This window comes from Podarcis melisellensis, assembly GCF_964234715.1.
Source record: "Podarcis melisellensis genome assembly, chromosome: 1".
NCBI lineage: Eukaryota > Metazoa > Chordata > Lepidosauria > Squamata > Lacertidae > Podarcis > Podarcis melisellensis.
The window spans coordinates 91,643,016-91,669,944 of NC_138528.1; the positions used below are offsets into that span (position 1 = coordinate 91,643,016).

General features: G+C 39.8%; 1 protein-coding gene and 1 long non-coding RNA gene across 18 annotated transcripts in view; one reads left to right on the forward strand and one right to left on the reverse strand.

Moving 5' to 3' along the window:
• Window positions 1-26,929, forward strand: part of KALRN (kalirin RhoGEF kinase) — a 483,631-nt gene that overhangs the window by 319,386 nt on the left and 137,316 nt on the right. For 14 of the 16 annotated variants that reach the window (XR_014171512.1, XM_081924435.1, XM_081924445.1 and 11 more), the window contains 8 exons: window positions 1,603-1,798; window positions 3,601-3,767; window positions 16,409-16,528; window positions 18,864-19,082; window positions 20,018-20,167; window positions 21,991-22,105; window positions 25,102-25,217; window positions 26,205-26,327. Coding sequence is in view for 15 of the 16 variants with exons in the window: in XM_081924435.1 (XP_081780561.1) it covers window positions 1,603-1,798; window positions 3,601-3,767; window positions 16,409-16,528; window positions 18,864-19,082; window positions 20,018-20,167; window positions 21,991-22,105; window positions 25,102-25,217; window positions 26,205-26,327 (1,206 nt within the window). In the remaining variant the exon portion in view is untranslated. The remainder of the gene's footprint in view (window positions 1-1,602; window positions 1,799-3,600; window positions 3,768-16,408; window positions 16,529-18,863; window positions 19,083-20,017; window positions 20,168-21,990; window positions 22,106-25,101; window positions 25,218-26,204; window positions 26,328-26,929) is intronic. The other 2 variants (XM_081924447.1, XM_081924452.1) reach the window with 1 other exon arrangement.
• Window positions 20,983-25,149, reverse strand: LOC309377898. 2 transcript variants are annotated; one of them, XR_014171772.1, is made up of 3 exons: window positions 25,061-25,149; window positions 23,199-23,350; window positions 20,983-21,090 (listed from the first exon to the last, which is right to left on the reverse strand). It is a non-coding gene; the product is annotated as an uncharacterized lncRNA (long non-coding RNA). The 2 variants fall into 2 exon arrangements; XR_014171773.1 differs by lacking the exon at window positions 20,983-21,090 and having other exon boundaries at window positions 23,129-23,350.

A 26,929-nucleotide genomic window follows, 5' to 3' on the forward strand; every position in this document is an offset into this window, starting at 1 on the left:
TTTCTTTTGAAGGATGTGTGGGCACAGCGCTAAGTGCAACAAACAGCAGGAGTCTTGAGGCTGGAGAATCAAAGAGGCACTCCTCCAGGTGGATTCAGCTTGCAAGTTCTGTTTATGCTGGCACTCAGCATCTGATTTACCCTCAGTAGCCTCCTCCTCTGAAGGAACCTCATCACTGATAGGAGGAGCTGCTACAGCAGGAGGCATCTGACATGGGGTGCCCAGTGGCTCTGGAGCAGAACACTTCTCTGCTAATCTGCCAGGACTCTCCCCTGGATCTTACTCTCCATCCTGCACATTACCAGCTCCTTCTGGATTCTGACACTTCTTGGAGTCCTCCTTTTCGCTAATACCTTCCTCAGGGTTGTTCAGTTCTCTGAGCTTCTCCCATTCTTCCTCAGGATCAGACCACCATGACACATCTTTAGGACTCATGTCATGGGCTGAGCTATGTCCTTAGTGTGTTGTCTGTACCTGGACTGGTGCTGAAGCTCTTTCCCTACTAACCACAAACAGCCAATAACAAACCTTGGCTACAACACATGGTTAGAGGAGTGAATTTGTTGTTGCTGTAGATTGTTGTTGCTTCCTCCGTTCGTCATCGCTTCCCTTCCCCAACTTACCCTTCCCTTTTACCTCAAGCAACTGTGTACAATAACCCTAGAAACTCCAGCAGTGCTCACCAATCAGATACCACTATCCACATGGCGAGAACCAATGAATTCATAAAACAAGAATAGGCCAGGGTTAGCCAACATGGTGCCCTCTCGATTTTGCTGGACTCCAGCTCCCATCAGCCCCAGCCAGCATGTCTAATGATCAGGGATGATGGGAGGTAGAATCCAACAATGTTGGGGAGAACACCATACTGGCTACCCCTGCTGTAGTGTCTCCACTTCATCAGCCCGATTTATTACTTTAGAAATATTTATAAACCACTTAATTAAAGAGCTCTCTAAGCAGTGCACATAATAAAATTATAAAGCAGCTAAAATCTACAACCCTATTATACACACACACACACACACACAAAATAATTATCATTCCATTGAAATCTTGGATAATATAATTAGGCTGCAATCCCCTATGTCCACTTATGTGAAGGTAAGCTTCTCGCAAAATAGAATTATCCTAAGGAAGATCCACTTATCTTTTCTGTGAATGGCTCTGAGACCTCCAGGTATAGGGCGGTATATAAATTAAATAAATAATAATATTAATAAAACAATAATTTATTCTCATAGGCAGCTATATTATACTGATTTTGTGATGTTTGAAAATACCCAATTTGGGCAATTTCTTCAATTACCCACAACTTCCAGTCCAATCTTACCTCTAAGATTCTGGTATAATAAATATTACATCATTTTGCTTTAGGCAATATCATAAACATTATATATCTTTATTTTATGCACTTCTGAAAAACATGTCTTGCTTCCAAACACCATTGTATCTTATATAATAACCAGTTAAATCTGCTGGGCTGTGAAATATAGACTGTGATAACAGAAAAGAACAAAGCAGCTTTGGATTATTTTTCTCAGTAACCATGTTTTTGATGGCTTATAATGCTTATTCTGTATTGCTTTTTTTACTTTGAAGGTAACAGCTGAGTTAGATGCCTGGAATGAGGACTTGCTAAGGCAAATGAATGATTTCAATACTGAGGACCTGACCCTGGCAGAGCAGCGCCTGCAGAGACACACAGAGCGGAAGCTGGCAATGAACAACATGACCTTTGAGGTCATTCAGCAAGGGCAAGATTTGCACCAGTACATCATGGAAGTCCAAGCTTCAGGCAAGTGACATACATTTATTTGTACTTTCCAATTTTATCCCTTAAGACTCATGTTAGCATGCTTTCACATCTACAAGAGGTATTCTCGAGGAAATAAAACAACCAAGAGAAATTAAGTGAAGCCTAGCACTATTGGAGTACACACAAACACTGAAGCTGGGTAGAGTTCAAATCAGAAAGATGTTTCTGCTGTTCCATACCTGCCCTGTTTCCATGGGATTTGTGCTTGGGAGTAATACAGAGAGCTTATGTAGTTTATACTTCAGCCCAGTTAGTTAATTCTAAGCTAACTAACAGCCCAGTTAGTTACACAATGGAGGTAAGTGAATGTTCCTGCCTATCTAGGGGATCTTTTTTCACTTACAACTACTCTAGCTGCTTAAAGTGCTAGCAGAGGCAATATGAAACATAGCCATCTTGGGAGATGTGGTCTTGTAAATCTGCGGTATTGAAAACTGCATGGAAGTGAAAATCAGTAGAAAATCTGGGCCCAAACAAAATAACATCTTCATTACTAAATAAGATAGAATGGCTCTTGAACTTCACATTCAGGGCATGGTAATCTATCCTCCCCTTTGGGAGGAAGGTTCTTTTTAAATGCCAGATACAGCACACATTTGTTATAATTAGCCTGCATATGGTGTTGTGTCCTCAGGACTTTTCCTGCATTTAGTATGCTTGACTTCGCTACATGTCTTTGATCTGGCTGCATTCACAATTTTCAATCACACACACGGCTGGTGTATTTCTGATTGTGATAACTCATCAGTGGCAATCAGTAAAGGGCCTAGGATATCAAAGGGCAGCTGGCTCCCCTGTGATGAATGATTTGGCCTTTCTGTCTTGCCACATGTCAAACAGTTTTAAGCCACATACTGTATACGATGACAAAACTGGGATTTCTTAAAATGCTGATATTAACAGAACTACTTTTTCTGTTGCTTTGAATGTATTGTCTTAGGTAAAATAGTGATTCATTAATGTTTTTGCTGGGTGGATTTATTTTCCTAAATCACAGGGAAATTTTAACTGGGTTTGAATGTAGAACCTTTCTATATACTATGCTTTTTATGGTCCTTTACTTGGAGTCTGGATCCTAAGAAAACTTTTGGGAGCATGTGGTGGGCAGAGTGTACCTCCTCTTGACTGCAAACCAAGACTCTTGTCCTTAGCATTGAACAAAGCAACACATAAATGGTCACATTGAACCCACGAGCCTGAGTTCAGAACAGAAAAAGGTTAATTTTTCTTTGGCTCTGTCTCTTTCTTTTCTGCTATGTGGTGTGAAAGAGAAGTATAATATTCTCTTATAATGTGCCAAAATCAAAAGGATATTTACTGTGAATTTCAGTAATTCTGTGCTCTCTCTTTCTAATAAAATCAGTGGTGTACAAGAGACAGAAAGGGCTTTTTCTTCACCTTAATTTTAAAAAGTAATCCATATTCTTTAGTTAAACATTGCATCCCTGAAAGGCTGAGAGCAATTACTCACTGCAAAACTGTTGCTTCAGGCGGCCATGGGGAAGAGAAGCTGCAGCTGGAAGAATAACATTTTGGTAGCTACACAACACATTTCCTATCCAGACACCAGCTGCAGATACGTTAGATTTGAGCAACTAGCCAACTGATTTCTTGGTGCTTCAAAGGCATCTGTAAATGTGAATGGGTTTATCTACAATAAATTACCAACAGAAAAGTTCAGGTGGTTGTTACAAGTCACAGCACTTTTCCAGCCTACTACCTTTTCCCTTTTGTTAGGAGCAGGTCCACTGTTCCATCTGAGGAAATTTTTTTCATTACAGGCATTGAATTGATCTGTGAAAAAGACATTGATCTAGCAACACAAGTGCAAGAACTGCTGGAATTTCTTCATGAGAAGCAACATGAGCTGGAGCTCAATGCTGATCAGACGCACAAGCGGCTGGAGCAGTGCCTTCAGCTCCGACACTTGCAGGCAGAGGTCAAGCAGGTCAGAGCTCTTCACCATTGTCATTAGTCTGTTTTTGTGTTGGCTTAAATGTTTCTGGAAGACATGCTGAGCTGCGACATATTGAAAGTGTTAAACTCCCTGGGTGGTATTTAGCTTAGTTTTTTCTCAAAAACATGAATTGGCAGCTTCCACATATATTTTATTTGAAAAAACTTTTGTTGCTCATTCTATAGGATCTCCACTAGAAAGTAATATCTTGATCTGCAGATGTTGCATGTTTCTGATGTAAGCATGGATTTTAATATCTAATACAGAGGCTGAGATCATGAGAAAGTTTAGTTTTCAAAAGCAGGTTTCTAGACCTCTTTTTGTGTAGGACAAATTAAATTGTGCAGTAGACAGTACCACGGGTAACAGCTCAAGTACCCAAAGGAATCTTGAATTGGATCAGGGCATTGGTATTTTGTGTTGCTCATGGTCCTCTTCTGTCTAGCTTTCCATCATTCAACAGCTTGATATGGGTGACAGGCCTGCCTGAAGCCCTTCATGCTTGGAAAATTAAGTCTAAAGCTCCTCAATCCATCTAACTGCTTTTGTAAACCAACCTTAAATTTATCACTGTGGACAATTTCTGATAAGAAATCTTTGGGATGGACTTCTGGCACTGCCACCTTGGCGAACTGCAGATCCCACGATAGCGAACACCAGCCGTGCAGTTAATTAAGGATAATCTGGGAGCAATTATCCTTGCAGGCCCCAGGTCAGGGGCGGAGCTTTCACTCACGGATTGTCCAATAACTGCCTCTCGCTCTGATGGAATGCAGAGCAGGGACACAGAGTGCATAGCACTGCACGTATTGGAAACCCCCCAACGCGGTCGCCATGAGTGGAGGTACTTCTGTTTCTTTTAAGATGGATCTGAATTTGGACTTAAGAAACAGATGTGCTCTGGATGAAGGAGAAAGCTAACCTGCTAAATGAATCAGCCACCGAGTGCCAATGTTTAGATCTGGAGAGGACTGTCATCGTAATTGGATTGCTATGTAATTGAAGGGGAAGGCTTTGCTCTCTTTTTACATTATATTTGTTTGCTATGATTCAGCAAACCTTCACTGAAGAAGAATTAATTAATTAATTACTAATGGAATAAAATTACTAATGGATTACAACTATATATGGAATGCAAGAGGGATTCAACAAGAACTATAATTTTCTTCACGGAGTTCTGGAAAGAATAGACTGTGTGAAATACTGTGATGATTTGTGACATTGCCTACTAAAGAGGGCTCTAACTCTGGTTTTGGTGAGACACCAGCTTGTTAGTAGATTGGAAAGGACTAAAAGAGATAAAAGCAGGAAGCAAACCAGGAGTCACTGCCAGACGCTGGAATAATTTCGGTTTTAGAAAGGCAAAATGGAAGCTGTGGCATAATGAGAATTAAGTTCTCGAGGGAGGGGCAATGTTGAAGAGGATTGATTGATTACAACATGAAGGAAAAGAAGAATGTAAACAAATATTTCACACAGAAAACTGCAAGAAATAAATTCCCATTGCAAGTTAATGGATATGGATTTGCTAAATACGAACGAAAGTCATCACACCAGTGGCTGTTAAAATAAAGGATGAAGATCAGAATTGTTGTATTTGGACTAATTAAGAGAATTGGCGCCGGACCAAGGAATAACATCAACTCCTAATAGCCAGAACACGGGAAGTCATCCAAAAATGCTGAATTCAGAACTGATTAATTGGATCTTTTGATTATATCATGATTTGGTATGATTTGGTGTTGTATTAATGTGGCCTCCATTGGATTGTTATTAATAAATAAAAATAAAAATTATTTCTAAAAAAAAGAAATATTTGGGGATGCTAAGTATGGACACTTTCAAGACGGAGCAAGCTTGTTTTCTACTGCTCTGAAGCGTAGGACCCAAACCAATGAATTCAAGTTACAAGAAAGGAGATTCTAACTAAACATCAGGAATAACTTTCTGCAGTAAAGTGCTGTTCATCTTCGGAACAAACTCCCATGAGAGGTGGACTCTCCTTCATTGGAGGTTTTTAAGCAGAGGTTGGATGGCCATTTGTCATGTATGATTTAGTTGAGATTCCTGCATTGCAGGGCGTCAGACTAGGTGACCCTTGGGGTCCCTTCCAATTCTATGATTCTATAGTGCACTTTTCTGAGAAACCATTTCATTGTTTTTAAAGCATACACATTGTTTGGTTGAGACGCATTGTTCCATTCTGCCCAGTAAGATATGTTCTCTTCTTATTACGAGCAAAGTTGTCCTAGTGGAACAAGTATTCAGAAAGTATTTTCAGCGAGGTAAAGTACTGAACACAGTTGCTGTGAAACTGCAAATATTCGTACAAATGTTAATAACCCATAGCATTCTCTGATACACAGAAATGGAACATTTTGTTACTGGTAAAAAAAATTGTTGAGAACTAGACACATGTTACTGCTGAGTAGGGAGCTGGAAGAAAGCAGATTGCTGGTGTGTGTGTCTGTGTGTTTGAAGTAGGTTTCTTTCATTACTTAGCAAACATAACCAGAAAAATGTCTAGAGTTTGTTTCTGGAAATAGAACAGCACTGTCCATATGACAGAATGGATTTTATTTTGTCACATGCTGCCTTGAGTACCTCCCATTGAAACAAAAAAGTAGTATATAAATGTGTTTAAAATTAATAATAAAATAAATATATATGTGGCTGCTTGTGTGGGCCAATGGATGTGGAAAATTTGAAGTATCAGGTAAATTGGCAGGGTCCACTGATCCATGAATCGTCCAGCAGCCATAAAGTGGTTGTATGATTGCTTCACTCAAGTTCCACTTGGTTTCCGTTTGCTATGCACCACTGCCCAGCCTCATACTTCATAGCTTTCTCAACAAGCTAGTGTGATCATGTTCTCCCAAGCAGTATAAATTCTAGAGAATGTGAGAATGCTAAAATATCAGCTTTTACTTTATAAAGTGATTTTCAAGCTATCAGCAAATGGTGTGGTTTGTTGGAGGTGTTCAAAACACATCAGAAAATCAGAGGCACTGTGGACAGGGCTTCCAGTAATCAACCAAAGGGGCTCCTCTATTATCTGCGCTTTTTCTCCCCATGGTCTTATCACTAGGCAGGAGCGCTGCAAAATTTCTTAAACTTCAGGCAATTTTTAAAAATCAGTTGCTGCGGTTTCTAGTGCTTCAAACGCTGAAAAGATTTGTAAGGCCTAAACTTCCATTTTGCTTCCTCTTGCTGCCAATCAGAGGCAGTTGTTGAAACTGCCCCTGATGTATCATGACCTTAATAATCAGCCTACTGTCAGCTAAGAGGAGACTGGGAAGCAGAGGAATAGAAACATTTACACCCTTGTAACATATTGACAACTAACAGCCTTTTTTGTAACACTGGAGTAATATGATTAGTGTAATACAATCACCTGTTGAAAACAATGTTTTCACATTTAAAACTATGTTAAAGCTTCCAGACTGTCTTCAGGGGCAGCTCCACATGGAAGACATTACAGTGGTCATAAGACTCTTAGGGAAATCTATGGCGCTTGTTTGTATCTGTAACTCATTCTGAACCTTTCCCTTTCTGAATTTAATTCTTATTCTTGCTTGGAAAACTATCTATATACCAATATTTATTGTCTGCCTTAAAATATTCCCTCAAAATTTAATTTTAAAGGAATTATTGCTTTTAAAGATGCAGAATGAGTCATGTTATTTCCATAGTGTGCTCCAACCATCTACAAAGTTGTGCAGAGTAATCTAAAGCCCAAACAAAGTGTGCATAGATTTAGGAGTGAACTTTCAAACTGTTTCAAAAGGGATGTTAACAGCTGTGGTTCATTAGAGTTTCTTTAGAGTTTCTTTAATGTTATTGGGAAGCCTTTCTCACTCCAATGCTTTACAGCAAGCCCATGGTGAAAACACATTTTATTTGTTCAGCTGAATACTTTAAAAGTCAATTGATTATTAACCTGTGAATTATTACAGCTATAGCTTTCCCTGGAAAGAGCTGGGTTTAAATATATCACTGCCCTGTCATAAAGCGGCTGGATTTGGCTTCCTGTGGGATGAGTCATAATCAAAATCACTTAGTGAAATTGGAATTTATATTGATTTTGGCCTGTTGTTCGTTTCCAGTCCAGATCCAAATGGGTTTCCCTTTCACTTTAGAGCATCTGAGACGATGAATGGTCTCAAATCCATTACCAAATTACCCTCACTCTTAGGATTAGAGGAAGAGTGGGCTGCCACCAACCAGTACCTGGTGCTTACTCAACTCAACTTTTGCTGATACAGTAGAAAGTCTGGAGAACTCTAGAATGCCTACATGTGGTTGCATTTTAGCATAATGGTGCTTGGAAATATCTGAAATTGTTTTTTTCTTCTCTCTCTCATTAGGAAAATTTTCTGTTTTCAAGAGTACATGCCATTGGCTTGGATGTTAAGGCAATGAGTTGAAACTTGGATTAATTGGATATAAAGAATGTGTAATGTGTATGGGGGCTGACTCTCTCTGTAGAATACTTAATAAAATAGGTGGCTGGTTTTTCACATTCTCTTATGCTAAGACACAGATAATTAAGGGTGTGCCTTCTACCATTATCTACCATATCATCTAGTTGTTTGTTTCTCCAAACTGTCCTGTCCAGTAGTTTTCCACTTTCTTCAAACGGAAGACTTTGCTTGGGCTTCCACCAAATATGTCTGCCCCCCCAACCCCCCACACAGCTACTTCTGACTACTTCCAGTTCTGTCCCTTTATAGCATCTTTGACTGCTTAGTCTTTCATCTGCAAACCAGATCAAAAATAGAGGTCTAAGAATACCATGACGTGAAATATTGCAGTACAAAACTGAGGCACTGAACTGTCAAAAATTTAGTGCTTCCTAGAATGTCAGATCAGGGAATAGAGATTCAGCCTGGTTCTGTCAATGAGCCTGGATGCCCAGATTTCAGCAGTGGCAAGGAGTGGTTTTGCATAGCTGAGACTGGTGCACCTTTGAAATTCCTGCCTAGTCTTTTTTAAGGAGTTAGTCAGCCATTAGGCAAATACCTTTTTTTTTTAAAGGCCTTTAACCTGTTGGTGTTTTACTTTGGGTTTATTTCTCATCTTTACAAGTTTTTATGTGTTCCCGTTGGTTTTGTCATACTATTACTGGATGTTCTTTAAAAAACTGATTTTTGTTATGATTATTGTTAGCCACCTTGGATGCTATATGTAGAAAACTGAAATATAAACTGAAATGATGATGATGATATTGATAAAGTTTTTTGGTGTAAAATTATTTTCCACCATAAGTTCCAGGGAGGCATTCTTCTAATATGTTGCTATTTCAGTAGAAATGAGGACCAAACTATGTGTGATGTTTATCACATAGTTTGCCCAAGAGTGTAAACTTCTTCCTGCACAAAGTGCTATAATGAATGGCCAAATCCATATCAGGACCTTGGCATATCAGATCCCTTTGCTGTCCACCATGGTCTCAGTCTCAATGAGGGGTCCCACATCTGCAATACCCATTTTTGGGGGCATTCAATTTGTCTCAGTCAGAACGTCCCCCCTATATAAATTGTTGGTGTGGGGTAGGCAGGGCTTATACAGATCAAGATTGCGGTGAGGGAAGTAAAGAGTTAAAGGGTTTGATCAGACTCCCACACTGGCAATTTATGAAACCAAAAGCTTGTACTCAAGGGCAAAGTATGTCATAAGCATCATGTGTAGTTTGGCCCTTCATGTGTCATAAGCATCATGTGTAGTTTGGCCCTTAGATCGGTGCAGAGAAAGTCAGAATTAAAACCAGTTATTGCAGCAAGAGCAATTACGATTCTTGAAAACTTACTTATATTGAAATTGTTCCGTCTGCAGGAGCTGACTTGACACTGAGCATTCCACAGCATTATTCTGCTTTTTCATCAAAAAGAAAATTATTTAGTGCTTTTCTATGGGTCTTCAGGCTCCACTTAAATCCTGAGATATTTAATGTCTCCAAAAACTGATAAAATCTTCAATTTGGATGAAATGTCTGCTTAAAGGTTACTGCCTTTGTTAGTTTGTCTGTGCATTTAGAGATAATAGGCATATCTGTTACTTCATTGAAAGTGGTGATCAGAGAAGTGTCTGGGGAATGCATTAATCCATATACATAGTTTCTTGTTAAATGCATGTTAACACCATAGGAGCCTGCGTGAGCTAACAAGCATTTTGTGTAATGCAGATACATATTATTTATGCATATAAATGCTGATTTCCAGCCACATCCTAAGATCCAAATTTATAAGGTTAATGCTAAAAGGGCTTTTGAAGTCATTGCTTTGTTACCTATTATTTGTGGTGTATTTAAGGATGAGTTAACAAATCAGTTTTGGTTTCTCTCAGGTTCTTATTTTTCCCATCGTAAGTTCAGCTAGCAATTTCTTTAAAAGTCTGAATGCAAATTGATAACATTTCTGTGCATTTTTCTCCTAACATAAACATTTTTGTTTATATTGGTGCTGCACTGTTATTATTAATGCTTATTATTATATGTATACTACTTATATCCCAAAATAGCTTCTATTAAATTAATACATACTTAAAATACACAATAACCTTAAATCATCCTTAAAGTATACAATAAAACAAGCAATTAAAAAGCATAACACACAAATTAAAACACTTAAAAACAGTTAAAACTACAGGTCTGTTTTCAGAAGGCAGCAGAATGCCAACACTGATGGGGCTTCTCATATTTTGGTAGGGAGGGTAAGGTAAAGGTAAAGGTAAAGGTACCCCTGCCCGTACGGGCCAGTCTTGCCAGACTCTGGGGTTGTGCGCCCATCTCACTTAAGAGGCCAGGGGCCAGCGCTGTCCGGAGACACTTCCGGGTCACGTGGCCAGCGTGACATCGCTGCTCTGGCGAGCCAGAGCTGCACACGGAAACGCCGTTTACCTTCCCGCTGGTAAGCGGTCCCTATTTATCTACTTGCACCCGGAGGTGCTTTCGAACTGCTAGGTTGGCAGGCGCTGGGACCGAGCAGCGGGAGCGCACCCCGCTGCAGGGATTCGAACCGCCGGCCTTTCGATCGGCAAGTCCTAGGCGCTGAGGCTTTAACCCACAGCGCCACCTGTGTCCCTGTAGGGAGGGTAAACAGACAGGCAAATCAGACACTCTCCATCCAGTTCACCCTTTTCGATCTCAGTGATGCAAGCTAGTTTGGTTCCCTCATCCATTGATGGGTAAGGTCCTATTACTTACTGACCTGGTGTTGCATAACAGCAACATCAGACTATAGAGCCTGGAGGATGCTCTTAGCCTGCACAAAGCTATATCCAGCCGCAAGTGCATGGCTTTTTATTAAGGAGTACCCGGTGTCATTTGTTATAAGGCAGTATGTAAATACTGTAAATGAATAAATAAAGTACCCATGGTGGGGGAGTTACACAGCTCATTTTCAAGGTACTCTGTCCAATGGAGGACAAGCACCTCACTTCACCTTAACAAAGGAAAGGTACACTGCGGCACATGTACTTAGAAGCACTGAGCCCAAATTTTCAAACTCTGGATGATGGAATGGAAATGTCTCCAACATTTATATCATATTTAAAGGTTAAATCTGCTAAACCTGGCCTCCTTAGTTGTACCAACATTTGTAACCTTGAGGGAAGATTCAACCCCTGCCTCAGCAGATAGATGAGACAGATTTGGGTTGATGTGCCTCATTTCCTTGGCCAGCCCTAATGCTGGAATGTCTTCCCACAATTGTCCCTATTCTTACTGTGTTTATGGCAATTAAGCTAATGCCTGGATTTTCATGGGAGATTCCCAGAGAGAATGGGAAAAGGTACTAGATGGATACACAAAGCTATAGGAAAGAGGTTAATCTCTATTCCTTCGTTTTTCAGCAAACGCTTTAGGAGATTACTGTAACATTTCCTAATTGTAGTAGCTTAAATGCTCTACCCTATGATGATGATGATCAGCACAATCACTATTATCCCTGAATCCTCCAGACAAATTTCATTTACGAAGAGCTTTGCAAAGGAGGACATGTATTAAGTTTCCAAGATGATGTAAAGAGTAATTAATGTCTCTAGAAAATGTGGATGAGTAACTGCAAATTCCTTTATCCTATTTGCTTAAAGGCTCATCAGAACATAAAGGAGTTGTTGTAGTGTAGCACAACAAATTTCTCATTCTGGCCACTAGTGGCATTTGTCCCACAACTAACAGCACAATCCTATGTTTGGGAGAAGTTAACCCTGCTGACTTCAGTGGGACTTACTCCTGATACACGTATGTAGTGTCATGGCCTGAGTCATGTGAAACCATTCTTGGCTTCAGTTTTCATCCCCTGGAGGTGGTTCTCTTACTGTTGTTTACATCCATGTGAGATTTTGATCAGCTCCTGCCCATCTGGAACTGATACAGGCTCATCTTATCTTGAGCCCAAGCAGAGTAGTCCAGCAACGAAAGGATAAGTAGGTAAATGTGCTACATTGCTAAAGTTTATTTACACTCTATGCTGAGAGAATACAAACATGCATCTTGCCTCTGTGAGAGCAGAGAAGCAACTCCCCTAGGAAACAAAGAACACCGAGAGAACACTGAAAAACAGGAAACCAGTGTACATCACATCCAGTCTCCCATTCCTGTGGGAACCCAACAGTAACTTAGACTGTGGAATGCAAAACAAAGTCTTGTGACATGCATTCGCTGCTCAGTGAGGAAGCAGAAACCAACAATCCATCTGTCTTGGGAGGAGTGTACCTTTGAGGGTGAAGTCAAACTGTTGGAAGCTTGCAGTGCCTGGTGTGGCTGTAGAAATTGATGCAGGAGAGACATGTTTTGTTGTAGCTGGGGCAGATGAAGGCATCTGGTTTTGCTGTTGCAGATGCACCATGGTGTTTCTCTTACTAGGCTGGGTGAAATAATGGCACTTTTGTGTCAAGGTAGCCATACAGCCAAACTATCATTTGACATACATCTCAAAATCCATCATTTGTAATATATAAGGCCTATTGTCTATGAATGCATTGGCCCAAAGCAGTTTGCAGTATGAAGAAAGTCAAATTGTCACAGTAGATCATCGTCTGTTTCAGTTTGCTCTCATGAAATGACACCTCGTTTCTTCTCAGGCTATGTAAAATGTACAATTCCTGATGCAAGTGCAAATTTATCTAGCAAGTGAAAAATGATAGTGTATGACTCCCCACAGTTTTGTTGCATCAAGCTTACATCCCAACTCTATAGGGCAGGTATCAATATTTGGTAGATCAAGACTAAGCCAAGTGTTATGTATTCTACATTTAAACAATGGAATGTATATAAGGAAGGGGGAGGAATGTTGCAGTCATCTTATGTACTGTATCTAAATATCATTGGCTTGAGAACTGCACCAACTATTTAAAGAGTGGGGAGTTGAAGTGTCATTTTTATATATTATGCACCTCATGTTTTGCATGCAGAGAGTTCCAGGTTTGATATCTGTCATCTGCAGGCAGTACTTGGAAAGTATCCTCTTGGAGACCTTAGAAATCTGCTGCCACTCACTGTAGACAATACTGAGCTACATAGACCAATGGTCTGAGGCAGCTTCCTCCATTTATGCATGTCAGGTGATTTGGGGGGGGGGATTAATCATAACAATATTCTTTTGGCAACTGGCCAGAATGTGCTTGTGTGTGTGTGTGTGTGTGTGTGTGTATGTGTGTGTGTGCACGCATGTGCTGATGGTGGCTTCTCATTTTGCTTTGTTTGCTCTTTAAGATACATTTTCCATAAATTTGGTATGATCCTGTCAGTGTGAAACAGTTTCAACAGAAAAGGGAGTGGGATTGCTTGCCCACATACGACAGAAAATAGGAGTGCATGTTCCTCTTTTGTTTCAACTCCCCAAAGTTTCCTTAAATCACATTCTGGTGACTGAAGCTAATGTTCCTTTTGGGAGGGTACCAGACCATCATTAGGAGAAGCCACATTATGCTCTTTCAGTTACATTTTCAACTAAAATCTCTCCTGATTGTACTTACTCAAGTGTTGAACTCACTTCCTTTTTTTTAACCCTCACCTTGCATGGGTGGGTCTCTCTACACAGTATGTTTCCCAATAGTTAATTCAATTCTACAGTCCTCATTAAATGTTTATTCTAGACTCTCACTAATCCAGACCATCTGCTTGTAGGGATCAGTTTAAGGGCTATGTAAAAAGACATTTTTTAAAAAGGTTATCAGTGTAAACAAATCAATTAATACTGTAGGCAGATGATCTGGCACTGGTGGCCTTTATTCCGTAAGCTGTGGGTTATAAACTTATCCCAGACTGCATTTAGTGACTTCAGATTGATTCTCAGAGCTGGCCCTGATTTCGGTGACTGAAGGTGATCTGGGATAATTTATACTGTAATCCTGTTCACTGTGTTATTTACACTTCTTGTCTGTTTAAGTCAGTAACAAGCCAGACAGTTAGAAGCTGGTGATGCAGAAAAGATATTGATCACCAAGTAGCTGGCAATTAGACACAGAGTTTCATATTCTTGGTATTGATTAGTTGTGCTTAACTGTAGGTTCACATAGTAACAAAACTGCAATAGCAGTGCTGGTGGTGAGATAGAGAGAAGCTACATTAATGCCCCCCACCTAAAAAAAGAAAACCCCAACTTGCTGTAGAGTTGCTGTAGAACTCAGAAGCTGTTTGAAATACTTATAAAACTTTGTAGCTAACTTGAATCATTTCATACTCCATGAATTCCTCAACAATTTGGAATCAGTTGTTCTCTGGTGTTATATCTCTCCCCACCCTTTCATTTTTAAAGAAAACATATCCCCACCCCCAATTCCATTCCATCCTGTATGTACAAAGCAAACCCACTACAAAGTGCTGCACAGGTCAGTTGGACCTCAAAAACTTAGGGTTAAATTCTGTCCCAAGCTAGATTTATCTTTACATAGAAGTTTTAAACAATTTCATAATGCAAATTTTCAAGAGTTGTTTCTAATTTATCATAGATATTTTTGAGGTGGTGGAAATTTCTTGAGGTATCTTTTTGTAGGGGTAAATTAGACATTAGCTATTGGGGTACATTGGACCCCTTCCGTTATTTACTTTGAGTTCAGTAACTCACCTGGCATTTTGGTGGTTTTCTGATTTGTTTTCTCCTTGTTTTTTTCTGTGAGCCTAGTCTTTCACCTATGCCTCTCTCTTATTTTCTTTTGCAGGGCTTTCTTTACAGAGGAATTTATGTTAATGTTGTGAGGCCTAGTGTATCCCAATAGCTTTTGGGGGGTTTTTTGTTGCTTTTTGTGGAATGTGATACCAATTAAATCAAATTTGGCATTAAACTAGATGGCGGGGTAGGGGTGGTGATGGATTTCTTGAGGAACCCACTTGCAGAATCTGCAGTCAGCGCCTCCATGCAAACAGGTGTAATTGAAACATATTGACTAGTTACTTCTTTTCGTTTCTAATGACAACTGATTTTTTTAAGGATGGTAAATTGTGGTGATGAGAGCAATATATGATGTACTGGGGGGGGGGGTAGTTCCGTGAGTCTCAGCTGGGGAGGGGATTGCAGTAGGGCTGCTAGTGAGAATATTGAACAGAAGCCACTGGATTTCAAAGCCATGTAGCTAATAAACACTTTTGATCATGAAATAAATATAGGCTGTTTCTATTTGTGAATCTATTTATATATAGACAAAAGAAAAAGGAAAAAGAAACTCAACATTTTGAAAATAATGCAGCACTGTTTCCAACTATTGTAGTAACTGTTCTAGCAAGTACTGGGAAAATATATCTAGAAGTGTAAATATTCAGCATGGGAACTTGCGTTCAGAATTAAGTTGCATTCTTACCCATTGAGCAATGGATGACATCTGGCAAGTGAGCCACGTGTGGTGCCTGAAGCTATTATGTGACCCACGGGCTCTTATTAAAATCTGAAGAATCTCATTTTCAATTAAAATCATAAAGTAAGTTTCTAGGCCTCAGAGGTACAAAGATGTACATTTAAGATGTAGTGCCAAAATGCTAAACAGCTGGCATCAAAGAAGCAAATAAAAGATACCTGTTTATTGATTTTCAATTCTCATGGTTCCTTCATCCATATATTAACATTTTCTAAAAGCCAAATAGGACGTGACATATTTTAAAGTAACAGTTTAAGACTTCATGAATAGCAGAGAAAATAGAGCAGGAACATTTCTTTAAAAAATTAAATAAAATATTAAAATAGTATGCCAAAACCAACTCAGGGCAGGTACTTTTGGTGAGATTTGGCCCATCTCAGGGGAGAAAAATTGTTCGTAGGTAAACTGTATATGCTGCATATGCACAAATATTGAGTTTCCATAAGCAAAAATAATATTTTTAGTGAAAGAAGACATGAATGAGTTGTATAAAGTGTGTGTGTGTGTGTGTGTGTGTGTGTGTAGTGCACCACAGGAGCTACTGTAAATACATGCTTGTCAATAAATGGCTTGTGGCCATTTGTCCTCCTTGGACTGGGTGTGCTTAGGACTCCAATCTTCTGATTTGGTTTCAGACTCTCTTTCAACTCAAGTAACTTAGAACATGCTGTGTAAAGCATAATGGTGAAGAAGAACACATCTGAGGTACAGAGCCTTTTGCCTTAACTATGCTAATCATAGGTTATCATTCAAGGTGTCTTTTCTTTCTTTTCTGGCAGGTCCTTGGCTGGATCCGGAATGGAGAATCAATGCTCAATGCCAGCCTTGTCAATGCAAGTTCACTGTCAGAAGCTGAGCAGCTCCAGAGAGAGCATGAGCAGTTCCAGCTGGCCATAGAGGTAACCATAATAGGCATGTTCGGATTTCCCTTTCTGCAAACATGAGGCCACCTCCTTGGGCAGAAATTTAATGGTGATGAAAGTGCAAGGGGACAAAAACAAGATGCTATTTAACAGTGGGAGGAGACTACAATTGTAACAGATAATTTACTATCAGTAGCTAAGCTTTCCTGTTACTTGACAAAAATCACAATACATGAAGAAGCTGCTCATTTCCCATACCACCTTTGTAATTCCTTGCAAATGGTTCAGCAAAAATATAAACTAACACCCAAAAGGCAAATATTCATTTAAAGATTGGAGCTTTGGGTTTCTTTTAAGCCTTTACAAAACTTGAATAGTACCTCTATCTACCTCTGCATTGGGCGTTTTTAGGTTTTGATGGGCAATACTACTGATAGAAACCTTTTATCCTCTTACAGGCTCGTTTTGTTGGTTGGAGAGGAATTAGGTTAAGGGCGCATTTATGCACATACACAGGCCTGTCAAAGCATCAGTCTGATTTGTTGCAACAGAACAAAAGTTCAGAAGTTAAATAGGCACTGACTGGAATGAATATGTGAGGGCCAAAGAAATATGCAGTGAGCATAAATTGTGTCATTATTTAGTTCAGCAACACTGAAGGTCCACAGGTTCCTCACCCTTGGCTTGAAGACTGGGACAGATAGTCAAAAGCAGGAGAGCAGTATGTACCCTGCTGTATTAGTCACTTGGAAACAATTGCCATTTATTTATTATGTTTATATCCTGCCTTTCTTTTAAGGAATTCAAGGCAGCATACATAGTTCTCCATGCTCCTCCATTTATCCTCATAGTAACCCTGTAATGTAGGCAAGGCCAAGAGATAGCTATTTCTCTGCATTAGGTCACCCTTGTTACTTAGAAGTTTGGAGCTTTCCACTCCAGCATTTGCTTATGGATGGAGTCAGAGGTACTAGAAGTGACTGTTCACTTTAGTGGTTGTAATAACATGGCACCATGGTGGTGGTTCTTTTTTAAATTCCCATCTGCAAAATGCAATGTCAAGTTAAAGCCTTCATGGGCTAGAATAGTTATCCTGGGTGGGTTTTTTAAAGTCTGTTTTTTCTCACATTAGTAGCAGTCACATATGCACACGAATAGGTCAACAGGGGTGGGTCCAAAGCGACTTTTATTGTCATATGTGAAAAAACCGTAAATTAAAAATAAACAAACCAGGAAATTGTATTTTCCCCCTCTTCTGATTAATCTGAAATAAATTAGCATTGTCTTGGTATATGACCATTGTTGATGTTCTTAGAACTTCCCATAACAGGAATAAATAAGTCACTTTTCTGTAGAGGTATTAATCATCTCTTAATGAGCATCTGACAAGACTTTACATTATCCTGCCATATTGGCAAACCCCATAGGGAAGGGAAGCCTTTTATCATCCAGCGGAGGAGGTTACCATTCAGCTGCATCTTGGCAGCCTTAACCAGGCACTTCTGTGGAGCAGAATACATATTTCCTGTTAGCACAGCTTTCCACACTTCAGAGATGCTTGTACTTGGTATTAACTAAGAGGCCCACAGTGAGACATGGGTTCTCATGCTGCCAATGGGAGAAAAGAATTTTGTTCAGAGATGGGAATACCAGATTAAATATTGATGGTGCTTAAAATCTCAGCATGTAACTAGCATCCAGAAAAGCATACAGTGAGGCAGGGAAGGTCAAACTGTTGATGGGGTTTCCAATGCAAATTCTTTGACATCTTTTTTTAAAAACAAGCGTTCTCATTATCATCTGGGCAGCCACCCCCAACTAATGGTATCTGGGCATTTTCAGAATGTATATGTATAAATGGAGTGGAGGGTTACTGCTTTTTATGCACTATGCAATTCAACATGGTGTTAGAAGAAACTCTTGAACTAATTTTCAAGTTTAGGGGTTTAAAAGGCTTGATTTATTGCAATGAACAAAACCTGTATTGTGGCCATACTTCCTAAATTATCTTTCTTAAAATGGTGTTGTACGTTCCAGGGTTGTGAGGAGGGAAAATAACAAAGATTTTAAATCAGTGATTGCATTAGAAGGGTAGTGGAGATTATTAATAATGCCGTTGTTACCTTTGTTTGAAAGCTGCCTTGAATATTTCATAGAAGAATGGGGTATAAATATTGATAATATATCAGGAATAAAAATAAATATGCCCGTATGAATCTGCAAAATGTTTACTGAAGAGAATCTGTTGGTTGTGGAAAACACTAAAAATGTTTCATTCTCTCGCATTTTCATTCTCACGCTTCACATCACCTCTTTTTACCATATGTCTGGCACATCTGTACAAATCTCTCTTTCCTCCCCTCATACACAGTCCCTCTTTCATGCCACTTCCTTGCAGAAGACGCACCAGAGTGCCCTCCAGGTGCAGCAGAAGGCGGAGGTATTGCTGCAGGCTGGGCACTATGATGCTGATGCCATAAGGGAATGCGCAGAAAAGGTGGCACTGCACTGGCAGCAACTAATGTTGAAGATGGAAGACAGACTGAAGCTGGTTAATGCATCTGTCGCTTTTTATAAAACCTCAGAGCAGGTGAGCCGAATGATGTGCAGTGATACTTGTAACTATTAAAAAAAATCCCATAGTATTCATTGTCATAACATTTTATTTAGGGCAGCTGTGACTTCAAATCTCTGAGCTAGACACATCTTTATATTGCCCACATATTCATTGATGCTGTCTGAATCTTACATAGTCCTAGATTGAGATTCATTAACTACAAATCCCAAGATTTGGGATCCCCTCCAAACCTCCAAAGTTTTGAGCCAAAACAAATTTTGAGCTTTTGGCTCGGCCTTCTCCACAATGGATGCATATTGTTGCTCAATGCACTGTATGAAAGTGCATTGACAGAGAGTGTGGTCAACATCAATTCAGACTGTATTACCGATACATGAATTTTCTGTATGAATAACTTAACTACCTGCAACCCAGGATTTTCTTGCATGGTTTGAGCACAAAAACCTAAACAATTAAAATACATATCAAGCCATTTCCAAGGCATCAGTCCTAAATTCGATGCCCTTAACTCACAAATAAGAGAACTGGCTAGCTTAGCACCATAGCTGACAAATGCTGACTTGTTGCCCCATTGTCAGCTGGGCAGACAAAGAGACCGTTTCATGAGACCAGGTGAGTCTCAAACCTACAAACCAATATATTATTTTTCTTCTGTAGTTTTAGCCCAACTTGGAATCCTAAAGTTCTACATCATAAAAAATCCACATTAGGAAATAGGCTTCATCAGCTACAGGGCCTGCAAATTAGGTTGGAATTTTCTCTTTAAAAGGTCAATTAATATTTCCCAAACTAGTATGTTCTGAGTTAGGAAGCCCATATAACATTTGTCTGTGAATCTCTTCTTTTCTTGTCTTTTGTTAGCTTTCTAGGTTAATGGACTTATAGCAGTTTTTCTATGTTTCTGGATGTAGCTTTTATAGCTGAAGTACTGTGTCCTTATGCCTCAGGTTTGCAGTGTGCTAGAGAGTTTGGAACAGGAATATCGAAGAGATGAAGACTGGTGTGGAGGTCGGGATAAGCTTGGGCCAGCGTCTGAAATAGACCATGTCATCCCCTTAATCAGCAAACATCTGGAACAAAAAGAAGCCTTTCTCAAGGTCTGTTCTAGCCTTCCTCTTTTCTTTAGTTGTTTTTATTTTTTTGGTAACTGTGAAAATAGCTGTGGTGGAAACCTGTCAGCAGAGCATGCAGATGATGTTCTGTGCACAGTCATTTCCATATAGAACGTACCTGAATATAATTTTATGGGAAGCATAAGAACAACATGGTTTTTGCATGCAGTCATAGTGTAGCTTTTCTCTAAATGTTTTATGACTGGACAACTTGCACAATCTTTCTCCAGAATAGAGATTTCCCAATTCCTCCCCCCCCCCCCCAATCCTCATTTTGACAGCAGTTCCAACACTACAAAAATGGATATTCTGCCCATACAAGTGGCTGCTTCCACAGGCAGTGTAATGTGGGACCGACCAGCTTGTATCAGCTTGCTCCTTCCCTTTCATGGCCTGAAAGAATTACAACTTGTGATTTTTTTTCAATTCATGCAAGGGAACAGAAGAGCTCATATTAATCTGCTGTGCTAATGTTACATCCTTCACATGAATAGCCTGCTCATGTGGACAGTGCCTTGTGCATTGGATTCCAGTGCCTCATTTGAGCCAACTCTTTAGTGTTGCAAAAGGCCAGGTACAATTAGCAGATGGAGAGACAAGGGTTCGTAATGTTTCATTGCTCTTTGGCATTAAAAGGAGTAGAGGCCTACTAACCAAGCATGAGAGAATGTGGCTTTGAGCAGATATCAGTAGTTGGTTTTGTTTCTGGGTAGATGTGTGTTTGGTTACATAATTTCTGAAGAACATGTGTGAGAGTTGGGGTGATTAAACTGCCGGCGAGGACAGGAACAACTGTTTTCTTCTGCTCTTGGTCTTCTAAGCAGAGTTCACATTGAAAGGGTAAAGAACTCAAGGTGCATCTTTTGTTCCTGCCCTTATTGTTTCCCTTTCTCCGAGATCTCATTTATCTGGCTCAAGTAGCTGCAGTAGGAGGAAAAATTCAAAGCTCAGTAGTCAAGCACATGATTTACATGTTGACAGTAGTATGATTCAATTCCAGGAACTGCTAGTTAAAAGGAATTCAGAGCTGGAAAAGATCACTACCTTTTGACTTATGAAAACTGATGCCAGGCAGGGTTGACCAGGGGAACGGACAATGTGGTACCCTCCAGATGTTGCTGAATTAGAACTCACACCATCTCTGATCACTGGCCATGCTGGCTGGGGCTGTTGGGAGTGTCCACTGTCATCTGGAAGACACCGCATTGGCTGTCTCTGGGATACATGGTACTGTGGTATATTAACAATTGTTCTGACTAGGATATGGCAAGGATAAGGACAAGTTCCTGGCCACTGTATATTCTGTTGCAGGAATGCAATGGCAAGAAATGACTGGCCTTTCTTCCATGCATCCCTAGATCCTCACCTCAGCAAGCCATAGCTTGTATATAAATGTTAAATAATTCTTAACACCTTTGCTTTTCAAAGTTGCATACAGATAATGTAATGGTGTGTTTTTTAAAGACTGCATTCCAGAATAAATCAACTATCACCTTCTGGAATAAAGATCAAGATGTACAATCTCCCACTAGCAGTGTTATGCTTTTGCTTTTCTACTGGAATCAGCCAATTTTTTCCACATAGCATTTTCTCTCATATCATACCCATTCCCAAGATGATGGATGTGTGTGACTGCAGTCTGAGTTTCTCAGTGTTTTCTCATGCACGTCAACATCCTTCAGAGGTCAAATGAGAAAAGAAGCTCATGTCACAGTTCAGTGGTTCCTCTGTGTTTTATTCTTCTGATTCACTTGTCAAAAGGGTAACTGTTGTGCTTGGGGGTGGGGGGTGTTGTTTACTGCCCACAGGCCTGCACACTAGCACGAAGGAATGCAGAAGTGTTTCTCAAGTACATTCACCGAAACAACGTCAGCATGCCAGGGGGGGTGAGCCATACGAGGGGACCTGAGCAACAAGTCAAAGGTCAGTGTATTTGTTGGGGAGATGCATTAATGGAATAGCAGCTTGGCTTTAGAAATGTACCACACACCCATGGATGACACTTGTGCTCACCACTGATGCTTCCTTACACCGGATTAAATTTGCCACATAATAATTACAGGTGCACCTTTTCTGCTGAACAGAATAAGATTAGAATACAAGCAGATGGTATGAAAATGGCAGCATCTTTTTCATTTCTGCGCTGGCTCAGAAATCTTAGGAGTGGATCTAATGAAGTGTTTTGCATATAAATTTACCAGTGTGCCATCACCTGTCATTAGAACAATAGAAATTCCATTAAATCTATAGGCAATACTTCTCCTATTAGTATGTTTAGAGTATTTTTTAAAGTAGTAGTCATTAAGATCCTTTCTCTATTGCCCCTATCACGTGCTTCTCTCATATCAATCCATACTTTAAGCCTCCACTTCAAATTGTGTCAGGGTGTGGGTACTAAAATCATAGCAGGTTCAAGCTTCTTTAAAACTATCTCATTTTACTACCCATGATCTAAGTGATGCCCTAGTAGTCATTTGATTTTTTTAAAAAAAGCAAAAGAGGTAAGAGGAGAGCAGTGATGGATTTGTAGGAAGGGGAAGGTTACTGTGCATATACAGATTCCTTCTTATTTCCAGACTGCCTACAGGTGTAAAAGAGAAACCATCCCATCTGATTCAGAGCTTAGTTATGGAATCTGAAAGCAATTAATTACTAATCTAATTTGGGGTGGTGGTGGGGGGGAGAAAGACTGAAAATGTGGGCAGTTTAGCTACTAAGAGCTGCAGTAAATAGTATTTCCTTCGCTTGAAAGGACAATCCCTTAACTCCTTCCACTTCAGGAAGCAGTGGGCAGAAAGTGTCTGTCTCATACTACATTCAAGGACAGAACAAGTTATTATACTGGGTTTGTTTGTTTTTTGGCATTTGGAGCTATTGCAGAGTATTAATCAGGCTTCCATACCACCCTTCTTCCAAGACAAGCAAAAATTGAAATTCACAACGTGGTCACTTTTCTCAGAGTTCAATGTCTGCTTCTCTTTCTTAGCTATTTAGCTACAGTGACCAATAGAATGACCTTCTTATGCTTGCCTCTTTCATATGTTCAAATGAACATGGGCTGCTGTGGTGATGATACATTCTTGGAGGAGCCTGGGGTGATGCATCCCCTGCTTTCTTTTGTAGCTGTAATCCACCAGTTGCTAATCTGTTCCTTGATTCTGTGAGGAGCTGATAAAAATGAACTAAAGTAAATCTGCAGAACTAAGCCATTTTTCATCTCTGATTGGATTACTTTTAGAGCTGTAGAAAAGAACAGATCAATGACAGTGGAGGGCAATAATAATTATGTAGTTTGATACTGAGTGCGCCATACAGTTGCTATCACTAAAGGGGTTGAAAATGCTGCTGCCTAACATAAAATCTGTACTTTAAAAATCTATATTTCTTTGGTTAATATTGCTCAAGAACTCAAAAAAAGAGTCTGCACTCGTATACATGAGTATCTTTTTTTAAAAAAAATGCACACACAATTAAGCTGGGTTCTTAAGATACAGTTTTAGGGAGAAGGCTTACTAAAATATATGGAACTGTTTATACATGTTAAGCAACAGACATAAACTTTAGGCAGCCTCTCACATTGCCATTTTAAGACATAAGATCTTTCCTATGAGGAGGCAAGCAAGGAGAGGAGGCTACTTTACACAGTGGACATAGGTCCTCTTATTATTTTTATAAATATATTTCTATACCACTGTATCATAAAAATATAACACAGCAGTTTACAACAATATAAAAACCAACCAATAACACCATAAAAGTAAAAATACTACCACATTTACAAAACTAAGCTGGGTCCAGTATGGTTTCAAATGGGGACTGCAGTTGAGATTCCTGCATTGCATAAGGTTGGACTAAATGACCCTAGGGTCCCTTCCAACGCTTATGATTCTGTGATTCAGGATTAAAACAAAAAACCAATATCAATAGACCATTGTAGGGGATATACACTTAATTAGTTACTAATTATTGCCTTAATTAGTAAGCTTGGCTGTGACAGACAGAAAAAGCTGGGACATTCTCTTTCACTCGCCCCATAGAAATTTATTTAACTGAAGCTTGCACAGAAGAATCTGTTGATAATCCTCCCTATTAATTAGTGAACCAGAATATGAGTTGAATTTGCCCCCTTAGCCACCAAAATGTCCTGGACTGGTCCTTGCTTGTACCTCAAAAGAATCCCGTTGGAATGTTTCATTTGTGAGTCTAGAGACAGCTCAAGGATATGTACCACAAGAACCTCTTGCAGCCCACTTTTCAGAGTTTCAATTCTAAGAAATCAATAATGTGAGCTGAGCATTCTGAAAAATTCATAGGACTGATTTTAGGGGAGGCTTTGGTGACCTAAAATTGTAATACCATTGAACAAAAAAAGAGATGCCTCTCTGGAATAGAATAGCAGAATCGTCAAATACCTTTTGTTTTAGTATAGTATGTTCACCCCAGGCCTAAGACATCATTGACTGTGCTCCAAATAAATGTTGTATAAGTGAGCAGGTGAGTGTGGGAAGTACAAGGTAGACATTTGTGAGTCTGGCCACTATTGGCGCCAAGGCATGGTGCTTGTTCCTTCTGCATTTATGAGGATACATTTAATGACTGGGTATCTAAACTGTTGTCAGCTGTATGACTTGTAATTGTTCCCCCACTCCTGTGGCTTGGGCTTTGAACAGTGTGGTCTGAAGTGCTCTGCACTGTATCTGTATCTATGTGTTGGGAATATAATATTTTTTCTGTTAATTTTTGTCCACACACCCTTAGTGAGCCCCTTGTGTTAAGCACTGCCCACTCTCTGCTATTTTGTTTTTTTTTCAGTTGACTCTGAAGTGCTAGGGAGCTTATATCACTGTGATGGAGTAGCAAGTTGAATTTGCATTGCACTGAGCCACTGAGGGTAACGACCATTCTCCTTTTCTCCGCAGCCATTCTGAGTGAGCTGCTGCAGAGAGAGAACAGAGTTCTTCACTTCTGGACCTTGAAGAAACGGCGATTAGATCAGTGCCAGCAGTATGTGGTCTTTGAGCGTAGTGCTAAGCAGGTAGCTTAATAAAACTCTGCTTTCCCCTCTTGTTCTGTTGTTACGGCTGACAGGTAATAATGGACTGTGTAATAGATTAGTTGTGGGAAGGGTTGTATCTCAGGGACTGCAGACTTTGCATTATGAGACCCCATGTTCAATCCTTCGCATCAATCAAGATTGGAAAACTTTTTGTTATGAGATGCCATGTTCAATCCTTTGCATCAGCCAACACTGGTAATGACCCTGGAGAGTTAGTTTGAAACCTGACATTAGTTGAAACTGACAGTGTGAGCTGGATAGGCCATTGGCCTGAATAAAGCTGCCAGACTGCAAACCAGAAATAAACATTTTGCCTTGTACATGCTGAATGCTGTGGGAGAAATTGTTAACTGCTCCCACCTGTTTCTTTCCTGGGTCTCCTAGCAGTTGGTCTCAGACCTCATCTGTTGTAGGGCAAAACAGAAGTTCTCCTTGTTTCAGTAGATGGAGAAGAAGGGTGAGCCAATATACCCGGGGGGTGGGGGGAGGCAGATGTGACGAGAAGCCTAACATTGGCAACCTCTCACACTGCGTCTGCACTGCAGTGATCTCTGGTCTGAAGTCTTGTAAGACTACTACAGTCAAGATCAAGCAAGGAGTCTCATAACACCTTAAAGACTAACAAATTATTACCTCTTCAGCTATTGTGAGCTCACGCCTGCTTTACCAGATGCAAGGAAAAATATATTGTGTGTAAATGTCTGTGACCACATAAAATTCAAGGCAGTGGACAATCAGTCCCTACTGTTCTACATTTTGCTTGCTTGTTTACTGTGTAAAGTGTTGTTAGACTTGAATTTGAGGCCTGCTTTTCAGGCTTCTTCTTTTCTGAGGGATAGTGGTGCTCTTCAACTGCAAAAGAACTTGAATAATTAATTTTGAAATATGCCAATGAGAACTGGTTGCATGGGTGAAAGCAAGTCACCTTGTTTTTGTTCATTTGGTCCCCCACCCTCCCATTTGTAGGCCTTAGACTGGATTCAGGAAACAGGAGAGTATTATCTTTCTACTCACAACTCTACGGGGGAATCAGCAGAAGAAACTCAGGAACTTCTGAAAGAATATGGAGAATTCAAAGTACCAGCCAAGGTAAACCCTACTATTGATTTTATAATTTCATGAGCTTCCTTTGGTAGTTTCAGTTAAGGAAATGTAGTAAATGTATACAACTCACAGGATTTAGTCTCAGTTACACTATTACTTATCTACATGCATCATTTATTACTAAATAAATGTATAACATGCTATATTTAATAGCTCTGAATGTTATAAATGCACCCCCCCCCCATTTTGAACTCTATGGCTGAGATCCAAAAAAAATACTAAGAATGCAATCTTATGTGTGTCAAGTCCCATTGAGTGTATATAGGATTGCAGACTGAGGCTTACAGAAGGGGCCTGTTTTCCTTTGGAAGCTCACTCCATGCATTATCACAAACGTCTTTTAAAACTCACTTCAAATCCAAAAGGAGCTTGTGACGTGGCATGGAGAACAATTTCTTGAGGAAAACAACTCTGAAGCCCCCTTTTGCTAATGGAGCTAGTTTCAGAGTTCTCTTGTATACTGACCAATGATATTAATTATTTCTAAAGAACTACCAAACTTCAGAATGACCTCAGAATATTCTGCCCTTATTTTCTAAATTCCAATATCTGCCTGTTTGGGGACATCAAGCTCTGCAGTCTCCCTG